This window comes from Acartia tonsa, chromosome 2, assembly GCF_053477335.1.
Source record: "Acartia tonsa isolate MP-2025a chromosome 2, ASM5347733v1, whole genome shotgun sequence".
Lineage (NCBI taxonomy): Eukaryota > Metazoa > Arthropoda > Copepoda > Calanoida > Acartiidae > Acartia > Acartia tonsa.
The window spans coordinates 26,633,648-26,648,470 of record NC_137261.1 but is presented as its reverse complement, the minus strand read 5'-3'; the positions used below and the strand labels follow the sequence as shown (position 1 = coordinate 26,648,470).

General features: G+C 32.4%; 1 protein-coding gene across 2 annotated transcripts in view; it reads left to right on the top strand.

Moving 5' to 3' along the window:
* The window catches only part of LOC145307844 (27 kDa glycoprotein-like), a 78,612-nt gene that overhangs the window by 10,356 nt on the left and 53,433 nt on the right, over window positions 1–14,823 (top strand). For both annotated transcript variants that reach the window (XR_013875711.1, XM_080150231.1), the window contains exons 2-4: window positions 7,229–7,638; window positions 12,800–12,933; window positions 13,841–13,919. Coding sequence is in view for 1 of the 2 variants with exons in the window: in XM_080150231.1 (XP_080006357.1) it covers window positions 12,808–12,933; window positions 13,841–13,919 (205 nt within the window). In the remaining variant the exon portion in view is untranslated. The remainder of the gene's footprint in view (window positions 1–7,228; window positions 7,639–12,799; window positions 12,934–13,840; window positions 13,920–14,823) is intronic.

Below are 14,823 nucleotides of genomic sequence, written 5' to 3'. Positions count from 1 at the left end.
CTTCCTGGGACCTATGAGAAGGAGAACCTGATCGATTGAGCGGTTAGCAAGACAGACAGACAAACAAACAAACAGACATCGTTCTACTTTGTATTATACATAGATTTTATTGAATGCAAATTTTGCATATCTATTCTATCCATGAATGATATATCTGAGTGTTACTAGATGCTGTATAAAGTTTGAGCATCTTACAGAGTTCTGAGTAACAATGTTCGTGTGGAGATTTAAATGCAAATCAAATCATGTTTGCAGGGTTGTTAGACACATTAGTAAGGGATAGGAAAATTGTTATTTAAACAAATAAAAATGATTTTTACTATTATTCTTATACCTAGATATCTTAAAGAAGTGAACTAGCAAATAAACAAGATGATGCTTAGGGAACAACTTTAAATTTAAAAAAAACGATTTCAGGCAACTGCGGGTAGGAATAACACTGCAAGCCATATCCAAATGCTAACCTAAACAAAAATACCTTTTTCAAAATATAAAAAATTCAGTTGAAGTAAAATTGTCTATTTTTATATTAAAATTGAATATCTTATTCAAAGATAGCAGAATTTTAATTAAAGAACATGTAATTTTGTAAAAAGAATGTTTAATATATCTAAAAATATTCAGAAGACTATTAAAAGTTTTTCTTTGGTTTTGTCATATTCCTGAACATTTTCTCATCCATTGTCAATTTTACAAACTTTTATTTTGCCAAAGTTTAGCAAAATTTTGGTCAGCTCTCAACTTCTGTCAAATTTAGTCTTTTGATACTTTATTAATCTGGAAAGTTTGATTTTATGAGTAGGAATAGGAAGAAATACAAATGTACTATTAAAAGTATTAAGAATTATACTGTTCTATGATGTATCTCCTTGTATTCTAAATAATTTTAAGCTATTGTATGGATTCTCTTTTGTTTGATTTTTTTAGATTCCTAAATTTTAAAATTCAATAATAGTTTCCTATGTATGTACAGGTATTAAAAGAAACTATAGAGATAATTATCAATTTTTAATTCTTAGATTAATTTTTATCTGAAATTGTCCCAGATATATTTCAGGACAGGAGGGATTACTGTGCCTAGTTTTGAATTAATCCTGACTATCTGAAAACTATTCTAAATATAGTTGAGGACAGGTGTGTTACTGTGCCTAGCTTTACCTTTATCCTTACTATCTAACCTAGGGATGGCAATCAGTCAAATTTTTGGACCGGATTCGGATTCTCACAAGAATCGGCCCAAAAAATAGCGGATTCCGTATTCTTATTTTTGGTGGATTCCGGATTCGGATTCTAGATTCTAGCAATATTTTAAAGGGCTTTTAAAAAAAAATTAAGTGCTACATAGGCCCTTTAAATTAATGTTTTTGGTGTTCTCTATAATTTACTTACGAAAATCGAACCAGATTTTAAAAGATATTATGTATAATGATGATAATCTTTGCCTTCAAAAATGGATTCCGGATTTGGTTTCAGATTCCAAATTGGCCAAAGGTGTGTTACTGTGCCTAGTTTTACCTTTATCCTTACTATATGAAAATAATTCTAAATATAGTTCAGGACAGGTGTGTGTTACTGTGCCTAGCTTTACCTTTATCCTGACTATCTGAAAACTATTCTAAATATAGTTCAGGACAGGTGTGTTACTGTGCCTAGTTTTGAATTAATCCTGACTATCTAAATATAGTTCAGGACAGGTGTGTTACTGTGCCTAGCTTTACCTTTATCCTGACTATCTGAAAACTATTCTAAATATAGTTCAGGACAGGTGTGTTACTGTGCCTAGTTTTAAATTAATCCTGACTATCTAAAAACTAATCTAAATATAGTTGAGGACAGGTGTGTTACTGTGCCTAGCTTTACCTTTATCCTGACTATCTAAAAACTATTCTAAATATAGTTCAGGACAGGTGTGTTACTGTGCCTAGTTTTGAATTAATCCTGACTATCTAAAAACTAATCTAAATATAGTTGAGGACAGGTGTGTTACTGTGCCTAGCTTTACCTTTATCCTGACATCTGAAAACTATTCTAAATATAGTTCAGGACAGGTGTGTTACTGTGCCTAGTTTTGAATTAATCCTGACTATCTAAAAACTAATCTAAATATAGTTGAGGATAGGTGTGTTACTGTGCCTAGCTTTACCTTTATCCTGACTATCTGAAAACTATTCTAAATATAGTTCAGGACAGGTGTGTTACTGTGCCTAGTTTTGAATTAATCCTGACTATCTAAAAACTAATCTAAATATAGTTGAGGACAGGTGTGTTACTGTGCCTAGCTTTACCTTTATCCTTACTATCTGAAAACTATTCTAAATATAGTTCAGGACAGGTGTGTTACTGTGCCTAGTTTTGAATTAATCCTGACTATCTAAAAACTAATCTAAATATAGTTGAGGACAGGTGTGTTACTGTGACTAGCTTTACCTTTATCCTTACTATCTGAAAACTATTCTAAATATAGTTCAGGACAGGTGTGTTACTGTGCCTAGTTTTGAATTAATCTTGACTATCTAAAAACTAATCTAAATATAGTTGAGGACAGGTGTGTTACTGTGCCTAGCTTTACCTTTATCCTTACTATCTAAAAACTATTCTAAATATAGTTCAGGACAGGTGTGTTACTGTGCCTAATTTTGAATTAATCCTGACTATCTAAAAACTAATCTAAATATAGTTGAGGACAGGTGTGTTCCTGTGCCTAGCTTTACCTTTATCCTTACTATCTGAAAACTATTCTAAATCCTCTTAGTATTGAACCAAATATCTATGTGTGGATTTCTCTGGATTAGGTTACCTTTGATTCAAGGATATATTACATTTGTTTTTACTTTCTTCAAATATTTATATATACCAGTGGAATTTCACAAAACTAAGAATTTTATTGATTGATATATGTTTGGTATTAACTATTCATCTAAAGTTAAATTTCAGTAGTTTACATTACATTTGTATGTTGAATTTGTTTTAAATTAAATTGGATTTTATCTTTTGCCCAAGGCAGTAAATTATCATACTAAGTGTTTGAATACTATCTCTCGTTCTCTCTTGCTCTAGAGAGCCCAGAGCATTTTCACATAAGTTTGGATGCAGTTTTATAGGTGATGCTTCTCTATAATTAAGTTTCAGTAAGTCTTGTTTGTAATTCCAAAATTAAAAAAGAAATGCGTTTTTTTATCAGACTTCCAATTATCAGGGAACTTCAGTGATTGGACAATGACCCCCCTCCTTTCCAGATATGAGACAGGTAGATTGGACTTATTGGAGGAATTTTAAACAGGATTTAATACTTAGTAAGTTTGCCTTATCAGTTATCACATTATGTTACTTTTGCTTGCCAAATTAACTGCTACTCTTTTTTGGACTTGATCATCTTTGTTTGACACAAAAATATATGGAGGAAATTAGATTTTGTCAGCTTTGTTCTCTTTATGAACTATACCTTTGTGGACTTTTTATATCATGCTGCAGTCCCATCCAGGGATCTAAACGGATAGGACATTGGCCGATTATTTAATGTACATCCCCAAAGATGATACACAAAATTACCCCTTTTGTAGATTAAAGTTAGTGGTTGAAACGTTTGAAGACTCAACTTAATAAACCAACCAATAAAAATCCCTTCAGTCCCCAAAGTTTTTGAGCCAACAATTAAGAAAACGTTATTATAGAACTTTGGGGACTAGTGTAATAATTTAAACAGACCATAGTCCCCTCTTTCTCCGAGTCTCATAATTTATTTCTGATTAAATTCATGAAGAATAAAACTGCTGTATGTACTGTCATTTTATTTTTTCTCTGCATACCTAATAAGTTTTATATAAAATAATCTAAAATGAAATTGTTTTTATTACCCATAGAAGCCACTACCTGTGCAAATTATTATTGTTTTGGTTTTTACCAAGGACTTCAATTTATGATTTTTATTTATAATATGAAGGATATTTTTCTGATGAATATAATTTGTATTTTATAATATTACAATTTTGAGTTTGCAAAGGGAAAATTGCGAAAATATGTTTCTTGTACTTGGCCTGGGGGGCTTCCTTTCAACTAAATGCATTACTCTTAAAAATCCAACTATAATTTTGCAATATTAAAAGATACTAGTGCCAGAGCCTCTAGGTTTTAGACTTTATTTATCATAAAGTAAGAGAAAAAACCTGTAATTAATATAAGTTAGGGCGTACACAGATATTTACTTGGGAATCTCACCCATATTATATTACAAGTGGGGTGTGTTGACACGCTCTTTACACCGCCCTTCCTTACGCCCTTGTCCAATTAGGAAATTTTATAATTAAATGTGAATATAAACAGAAATAAGTTCATATTTTAACAATAGCAATTTCATCATTACTATTAGGTAGCCAAAAGAGCTTTTGTGAAAAAAACAACGAAAATTTTTCGTAAGAATTTCAAAACAGGTCGAGACTTTATTATTATATTCATAATTTTTCAAGCATAACAAAAAGTTTTGGTTTAACTATTTTATAAAATATGTTAAAACTTTAAGAATCTTAATTCTAAATTGTCTTGAATTCTAAATTCCAAGTCTCGTGTTGGGTCATGGATGTGTTTTATGTTAAACAAATTATATCATTCAGTAGGATGGGAGAGGATGGGATAAAGGGGGTGGATGGGGAGGGGTCGTAATTTTAGCCAGCTAAAAGTTTTAGTTTATTAGAATACATGATAATCGGGTGTAAGATCCAAGAAATAATGAATCCATTGATTGAATATGAAAATGATTTATTTAAATGCGGGTGAGCTTGTTTAAAACATCTATTTCAATCCTCATTAAAAAACTTCCTTATCCCTGATATAAATGCTTACTAAATGTTTTACAAAGGGAATTAATTAAAACTAATTTCTTTGTGTTTTTGTGTGCTTAAGGAAATAAAAGTAGATAAATTGTAACATTGTTTCATTCTTAGAATGTATTGCATACCATGGAAACTTAATAAGAAAATTAATTTGATATATTTTTCATTTATTTATATTTGAATAATTCCAAAACTATTTAGAAATTGTGTTATTATACTCTTAGGATTTTTTTCTCAATTTTGAGCAGCGCTCGGCCCCCTAGACTGCCTAGCTGAGGGCGTGATAATTTTCAGAGGATAACGCCGAAATTGTATATGTATAATTTTCTTGGTAAAGCAAGCTCTTAAAGTTACCCTAAATTGCACTTAAGAACCTAACCTAAAACCACATCCTGACTTGATGCAAAGATAGAACTTAGTAGTTGCCATCTTGTTAGTTCTAGCATATTAATATCCAGAGATAGATATATGGAATTTTAAAAAATAACTTCCAAAAGCACAGACATATTTTTAGTACAAAAGCTACTCTTTAATTTGAAATGTCCGTCTTTCTGAAACGTTTTGGGGGAAACTGATTGAAGGAAATAAATACACAGCAGCAATTTTTATCCCCTTCAAATCATTAATATTAAACGGAGGAATTATTTACATTATTGACCTATTACTGCTTTATATAAAGTGTGTTAAAAAAAGATATAATTCACTTGTTGCATAATCCATCATTTTTAGATTGATAGGGTGGTGAGAATATAGACATTTCAGATAAAAATTAATATATTTTAAATTTTCTGTTATTATTTTTTATTTATTTTCTGTTATTATATAAAATGTTTTTTTACGGAGGGGGGGGATTCTTAATACCTTCAAAAAGCCTACATAATAGAAAGATGAAAACTTTGGAACGATAGGTCCAGCTGTTTTGGAGATCTTAGCCGATATACAGACAAACATCCATTACTTTAGTTTGTAGGATTTGAATTAAGCAAAAATTTAGATTAATCTACACTGATCTAATATTAACTTAATTCACATAAAAAATTATAAATATAAAATAAGAAAAATGAATATCAAATCCATAAAATAAAATCTCTTAATGCGATCATAGAGTTTAATAAGATAATCTACAAGATAATTTTGGATATAAATATCTTATCTAATCAATAAGTCCTCAAATTTAAAGTTTAAATGTATTAGAAATATGCTTTTTACTTTTTTGAAATTATCAAAAAAGAACTTTGCCATAAAAATAGATATTGTATTGTGACTTTTCTTGGCAGTTTAACACGTATACAATATTGTGGAACTGTGAATAACTGCTGTTCATTAGAGTCGCTGCCGACAAAATATATTTTTTTTTAACTACAGGAAATGTTAGATCCTCACCTTTTTTTGAAGTTCTATTTTATATCACCTCTCCACATTACTTTCCTAACCTTTAAAGTCATATTTAAGGAAAAGTTCAAACAGTAAACAGTACAAAAAATAATTGCATAGGTCATTTTGTCAGGAAAGTTGTGTCCGATAAAAAAATTGTAAAAAAAATTCGCGCTAAGTTTTAATATTTGTTAGGATAAATTTTCTTATCCTTATCTTAAAAGTTCAGTGGTTGGAAATGATTGTAAAAATTGGCAAGAAGAGTTAGATTGGCGTCACCTGCACAAAATAGTTTATCTTTTTGGGTGCGTAGCATCACTGCAAGTGCGTCTGTCCTGCAACTATATAGTTGTTCTATTTTTATTGTAAGTGTATCTGTTTCCTTTCGCTTGTTAAGCATAGATGATAACCTCTTCTAAAGGCATTCAGTTAATTCAAGTTTCCTTCTTTATTTGATTATATACATTTACAGTGTTTAACTTCTTTTTAAAAAGTCTTTTTACCTAGTGTAATAAGAGTTAAATATTTATTTTTTATGTGATTAATTTCACCTTTTCATTATTGATTCTTATCTTTGGATTCTGTTATACTTGTTTTCTCTCTCTCTCTAGCACAAACTCAACTTTCTACTTTTCTCAAACAGATTTTGTTTTTGCAAGTTCATAAAAGTTTAAAAATTAACAACTTTAACAACATAATAAATCTTTATAAGGTTTTTACCACAGATAGACTTTTTTTCATTTTAAAAAGAAAAAAAAATTTTGTTGGTGTAGCGGGTAGGGGGCGTTTATTTTCCGGTCATATCTTTGATTGGAGTCCTCCCCCCTTTTAAATAGACTAAACACTTCATTGAATATCGTGGAATGATCAACTCAGCTGTTTGTGGGATCTTAGCGTTCAAACAGACTTTCATTGATTCTGTGTAAAGGCTAGTCAGATTAAATATTTTCTCATTTGTATACTTAAAGTTAACGCTATTCTGAAAAAATTATGAAAAATTTTTCATAATAAATTTTTTTTTTTTTTAGATGAATGAAGAATCAAGAAAAAGAAGGAGTTACTGAAAATTAATTCCGAGAAAAGAATTTGGCGGGTATCAACTGAGACAAGTTACACAGTAATATCAACATTTTTCATCCTAGTTCATCAAATTATATACTCAATAAAACTTCAAGTCAAGAGAAATCTCAAGAATAAAACCAAAGTAATAAAAGAATTCCAAATATTTAGCCTAAGCCTAAGTTTGTGAAAAGTTATAAATCAGAACTATTTGATATTGGATACATATAATTATTATATGACAACATCATATTGTGCAACTTATTACCCAGACTACATCCAAACTGAATAGTGTAATTGTTAACAGTTTACAAGAGAGATTACTGTTTTATTACAGAGCTGTAATTACAATTAAACTGGATTAAACTGCTAATTACAGGTAATTTAAGTTTTAATTGCTTTAATTGTTATGTTGAACAAAAATTGTGTTAATTTAATTGAAATTAATTTTTAATGTTTTTTAACATTATTTTTTATCAATCTTTATTTACTTACGGCTGCGCTCTTAGAATCTCGAAGCTCTTTATTCGAAGGAGTATGGAAAGTAAGAAATAGCCTAAAACTACCTTGTAAAGGAGAACCCGATCGGTTCAGCGGTTAGCGAGATCCTTCGGTACAAACAAACAGACAAACAAACATCCTGTTACTTTATTATAAGAAGGATGATTTATCCAGTCTTAAAAGAAAAAAGGAATAGAAAAAAACTAAATCTACTTCTTTGTTTTCATAATAACATTTAGATTTATTTTTGCACAAACAACTGTTATTCCCTACTAAATAGGCCTATTCAATATTATTATGGTAGAGCTCATTGTTATTGAGGGCACTATAGTTGAACAGTGAAGAGAATATATTGGAATCTTCTATATTTATACTCAGGGATATAGGGATAGGAAAATGGACAAATAATTGAGATTCTCCTAGTGCTCTTGTGTAAATATTCTGCAATTGTTAGTTGGTGAATTTTAGGGTTTGTGATTTAGTAATTTCATTAAATGTGAAATCACAAAAGTATTACATAGTGTGCTGTCTTGGTTACTAGTTGATTTGAGGAGTAATAATCTTTGATTGATTAGCCATAGTTTCTTAGGGTTTGGACCCAAGTAGTTATGGAGTTGGCTGAGACACTATTGTATAGCCACAAGGGCTATCAAGCTCCACGTTCAAGTACATTATGACTTGACCCACTGTCTCGTGAGAGCTTCTAATCTCTATCTGTTGATTAAGTTAAAGTTAAATGTCCTCTAAATTCCCGATTTATAGCCTACTGGTAGTCAATGCTGTGAGAACCTTTTCAGAATGGAAATAGGGTGCTTTTGGTAAATATGGCAAGGATTAAAGTCATTGGACAACAATCGTAAAAATTGGTCACATAAATAAAACCCTCCTTTTTTTACAGATGTTTCTGTAATCCAGAACACTCACTAATACACACGTCTTGGTACTTAATATTTACAACATCAATTATAATATACAAATATATTATAAAATTATATTTGGTGTTACAGTTTGGTAAGTTTTGTGCCTTTTTAAAAGGAAGCAGCTCTTACTTTTCAAACAATTCAAAACATTTAAATGCTTTCTCTTCCATAAGAACCTCAAAAAAATTTCGTCTTTGTGTGTGTGTGATTAGCATATCTAGCCGATTTTCAGTGTATTTCAAAATAATTCGCCCAACAGCATTAGATATTAATTTCATTTCGTCCCGGCCGTAATTGTACGTCTGTTTGACAAAGCAGTAGGGTGTTTGTTTGTCTGTAAGCCAAAGGATAGCAATCTGGTTTTTTTTTCATTAAAAAAGGATGACAACATCCATAAAAGCGAAGCTCTGAAACGGGAGGACAAACGGACATTAACACTTGTATAATGTCAGAACTGAATAATCAGAATGCGAATGTATAAGAGTCAAAGCAAAATTGTAAGTAAACTTGTTGAAAAACTGCTTGATACATGATAATGATTATGGACATACTTACATTTTTAGGACTTGATTATAGAGTTGCTTCGCTTATAATATTGTACTTTGTTGTCCCAGGAATCAGTATACCAAAAATCAGACCAATAGGATAATTAGGTCACATACAAATTTGTTGTTAAAAATGTAAAAAAAATCAACATGTTTAAAATGGACGTACGGACATTTTGGTAATGATTATAGAGTTGCTACGCTTTCTATCTCGTACCTAACTATTACAGGAATCACCATGCAAAATTTGAAATCAATAGGACAATTCTAACTTGCCTAAATTAACGAAAAAAGCTATTTAAAAAAGTAAAAAAATCAACATGTTTAAAATGGACGTACGGACATTTTGGTAATGATTATAGAGTTGCTACGCTTTCTAAATCGTACCTAACTACTAAAGGAATGACCATGCAAAATTTGAAATTCAATTCTAACATGTCTAAATTAACGAAAAAAGCTATCCGTGACGGACGGACGGACGGACGGACCGACCCTAATTATAGAAAAGCTTCGCTTTTAAAAAGGTATTAGTTTTCATTTCTTATATAAGTATTTTCAAGTGTATGTGTGTTTGTGTGTGTGTGATTGTGTGTGTGTGTGTGTGTGTGTGTGTGTGTGTGTACTGAAAGATATTATATAGAGCCGGATTGTTTTAATAGCACTGCAAAATTGACTATTTCTTTGCACTGTGTGTTTTCAATAAAATACTTATCCAGTATTATCCATTCTAATATTAGGATTTATTAGTTTTTACTACAGATATTTTTAATGAGAGTTATATTTTTACTGTTTTTTTTTGGGGGGGGGGGTAGATATACCACACTTTTCTGGGATCTTGCTGAGTCAAGTATCAACTGTTGGGAATATCAAAGGATGACTCCATGCAAAATTTGAGCCGGATCCGGCCAAAACCGGCCGTGAATTTTATGAAAAACCGGTTTTTTCCGGTTTTTAGGGGGTATCTGTAAATCGATTCAGCTGGAGCAAAACCGGTTAGAGGTACAAAAAATTTTACTTCACATGAAATTTAGCCAATGCAATTGCCTACAAAAATGTACTTCATCATCAACTTGATTGGACAACTCTTTCTCCTCCTAAATGTCCATTAAAACCTGGGAAACGGCAAAAATCGCCAAAAATCACGCCTTCGGCGGCAAATAACGGCTAAACGGTCAGCCGGAGGCGAATGAAACATAAATAAAGAAATGTCTGCCTCAAAAAGTTGTTCAACATCAAAGAGATGCTTGAAGTCTCTAAAACGACTCCTTCCCCTCCTTTAAGGGGAAAAACTGAAAAAACGTGATTTTCAAAAGTATGCCCACTTCGTGGGTGTGGGGGGCACTGAACCCGTCACCCCAGGGTCACCAAATATAAAGTCTAGGCGGCCCACAATGCTGAATTTTCACCAAGTGAAAGTCTTGTGTCATTATCTTTTATGAGAAAAAAGTTATTAATTAATCAAAATTTCAAATTGTGATTTTTTGATGGATTTCTTTGATGAAATGACAGGCCGGTCAATTTTTAGGCCATTTTTTGCGGTTTTTGGGCCGTCACGCCCAAACGGTTTGAGATAATCTCACGGGACCTTTTGCCCAACCTAAGTCTGGTTATTTGTGAGGTCTAGGAAAAAATACAGACTTACGCAAAAGATTATAATTATAATCTTTACACAGAAAAATGGCACGAGGTGAGGGTTTGAGGGGGCAAAATGAGCCGACCAGCGATTTTTGACAGCACGCAGCGACGTCGTGCTTCATCCAATCCGGGATTTTTTTTTTCTTAGACCTTACAAATAACCAGGCTTAGGTCGGGCAAAAGGTCCCGTGAGATTATCTCAAACCGTTTGGGCGTGGCGGGCCGAAAACAGCAAAAAATGGCCTAAAAATTGACCAGCCTGTCATTTCATCAAAGAAATCCATCAAAAAATCACAATTTGAAATTTTAATTAAGGGGGGGGGAAGTTCTGACACATTTGCGTAAACGGTGATTATTGGCTTTATCTTTGGACTGAGAGGATAGGTTATTAGGGATAAAATCATTCTTATATGATGAATTTCCCCCAGATTTAAGATTTTTTGGATAGGCCTCCAGGTTCCGGAGCTCCAGGCCTCCAGGTGGTCTCTGTACAGGTAAAATTGAAGAAAAAAAAATTTTTTTTTTAAAGTTACAGGTCAACTTATAAAACAAAATATGCATCTTTTTTAATATTATTCACATATTTGAAGAAAAAATATGCATATTTTGTTTTATAAGTTGATTTTTAACTTAAAATTTTTTTTTTTTTTTTCATTTTTACCTGTACAGAGACCACCTGGAGGCCTGGAGCTCCGGAACCTGGAGGCCTATCCAAAAAATCTTAAATCTGGGGGAAATTCATCATATAAGAATGATTTTATCCCTAATAACCTATCCTCTCAGTCCAAAGATAAAGCCAATAATCACCGTTTACGCAAATGTGTCAGAACTTCCCCCCCCCCCTTAATAACTTTTTTCTCATAAAAGATAATGACACAAGACTTTCACTTGGTGAAAATTCAGCATTGTGGGCCGCCTAGACTTTATATTTGGTGACCCTGGGGTGACGGGTTCAGTGCCCCCCACACCCACGAAGTGGGCATACTTTTGAAAATCACGTTTTTTCAGTTTTTCCCCTTAAAGGAGGGGAAAGGATTCGTTTTAGAGACTTCAAGCATCTCTTTGATGTTGAACAACTTTTTGAGGCAGACATTTCTTTATTTATGTTTCATTCGCCTCCGGCTGACCGTTTAGCCGTTATTTGCCGCCGAAGGCATGATTTTTGGCGATTTTTGCCGTTTCCGAGGTTTTAATGGACATTTAGGAGGAGAAAGAGTTGTCCAATCAAGTTGATGATGAAGTACATTTTTGTAGGCAATTGCATTGGCTAAATTTCATGTGAAGTAAAATTTTTTGTACCTCTAACCGGTTTTGCTCCAGCTGAATCGATTTACAGATACCCCCTAAAAACCGGAAAAAACCGGTTTTTCATAAAATTCACGGCCGGTTTTGGCCGGATCCGGCTCAAATTTTGCATGGAGTCGTCCTTTGATATTCCCAACAGTTGATACTTGACTCAGCAAGATCCCAGAAAAGTGTGGTATATCTAGGGGGGGGTATAGTCCTGTTGTGATAACGCCTCTTAAGCTTTTTACATTAGCTTTTCTCCTATTTCTAGCAAATGCTAGGTGCATGGGGGCTCTAACCATGAGTGGCAATCTTCTAACCTAACTTATTAATCAAAAGCTACTGTGAAAATACGACGAAACGCCCCTTAAGAAGCGTTGTCACGAAAGGGATATGCCGGACCCCTTAAATTGTATAAGTAAAACAGTTCTACCTCAGTTCCTACTTCCGATTTAAAATATTCGGATCATGGAAAACGAAGTAACGTAATTTTACAGTAGCTTTTGATTTTAATAGGTTAGGTTATGTAAATGTTAATGATTGCCTCGCAGGGTTAGAGCCCTCCACAGGGGCTAGAAATAGGAGAAAAGCTACTGTGAAAATTCGAAGAAATTCCGCTAATTCGTTTTCTTTCCACGATTTTTTTGTTTAGGTTGTAAAATGAAGCCCTACAGTCCTTGGAGCATCCTACTAAGCTTGTGGTTGGTCAACCTGCTCTGTGTTGTTCTTCACAAGGCTGAGGATGATGAAGACTTCTTTGATGACTCATTCCATGATGATTTCCAGGTATACACTGATACAACCAAATAGGAGCATATAGTGGCGTAGCCACTTTTTAAAATCTGTGCCCGTCCGTCCGTAACGATATGTTGAAATATGGGATTTAGAGTATAACACGACTTGCATGTTAAAATACCATTGAGCTTTTTTTTATTTTTTCTATATTAATTCTAAGATTATAAAGCTGATTTTTAAAAAGATACCCCTTGCCATATAGCAACAAGAATACAACTTACATGGTCCGTTATTCTGACGGTCATTCCACATTTGTATCTCTTCGTCCCCCTTTTCTTAGGACCACTGAACTAAACATCTGCTGGAGAGGTCTCGTAAAAAAGGCGAAAGGCACTTATGACACGAATTTCTTTATGGGTTAACCTCTGGTTGTTTTCCTAAATCGAAAAAAGAGTTGGGAAAGTAATGACAAACGACCGTGAAAAAATTGTCATTTTGTACACTTTTGTGGGGATGAGTGTGTTAGTGACTATAATCACAGAACAGTTCTCAAGATAATAGTTGATTTGTTCTAGCCAAATTAGCTAATTCAGACACTGACAAAGTAGCACTAAGTGCATTTAAACTTGAATTTAGCGAACTGCATATTTTTTTCAGTTCAATAGTTTAAACTAAATCTATAGGATATTATATATTTGAAAGAAATTCAATTTTCTACCAGGTAGTTTTTAAAATATAAAGTCTTGAAAAGCAATTTTTTTGGATATGTGCAACATAAATGGCTTTTCTGTTTTCACAAAAACAGCAAAATGACTGTTTGGTGGTGCCAAATTAATTGCTATTTATAATAATACAAAATTATATATGTTAGATGGTATTCTTGTAACTTATGCTTGCAATCAAACTTGTTAAAAGCACTTCATGCAATTATCCCTTTTAATGATGTATATTGTTACAGGAATTGGAGGATCAAAGCAAGTTTTCAGATCAGCTATCAAATGGATTTAAAAACTGGGAGTCAAGATGTAAAGAAACAGGTAAATAATATTTTTGTAAGAATTCCTGTTGGAGTAGTATGTGATTATTGAAGGAAGAAAGGGTTGTAAACTTTTAATCAAGGGGTTAGGTATTTCCTTTTTGTAGAGCAACAGATCTATAATATAGATGTATATACAGATAACTACCTCCCACCCATTTTCAATAATCTTTTTCGTCTGCTACCAAATTGTTTTCTTCTACTTGGCTGTTGTAATTTTCCCGTTACCATTGCATGGTTGATTTTCAAAGACCCAATTGAGAGTCGGCACAAGGTGCTTGTGATAGGGAAATACAGTTATTTAACCCTTTCTCCCTACAGTAGTTTGATCTAATGTCACATGAACAGTTTAGATCAGATCTTAAGAAAAAAGCTATGCAATCAAAATTCATATTGCACATATTATGAATAAACAAGTGGCGTCAAATCATACATGTTAAAAACATGCTTTAATTTCCTATTATTCAACCGTATCATAGCCCTTAAATAGCTTTAATTTGCCTTTTCTAATGTATTTAATCATTTGTTTAAAATATGCATGCAGTTTTGTAAAACCTTCTAAATAGTTTTAGTTTAGCTTTGAACCAAATAAAGTTTGGTTTATATCTATTTAGTGCATTCTCTTTTTTTATTCACATTTCTCTAAAAGTGGAGTCATCAAGAAAAGCGTTCTAACATCTTGGTTTATTTTGTTTTACACTATTTTCTTCGCCCCTAGCCATTGGGGGAGGGCAAAGAAATGAGATAAAAAATTACTGTAAGATATATATCAAACCTGAAAAGTACTACCAATTCAGAGCAGCATTTCCGAGATCTTAAGATTAGAAAAAAAATTTAATTAGTTTATTAAATTACCTCTAAAACATACTTACAAATCTAGCTGAAATCCTAAGTTTTTAATTGAC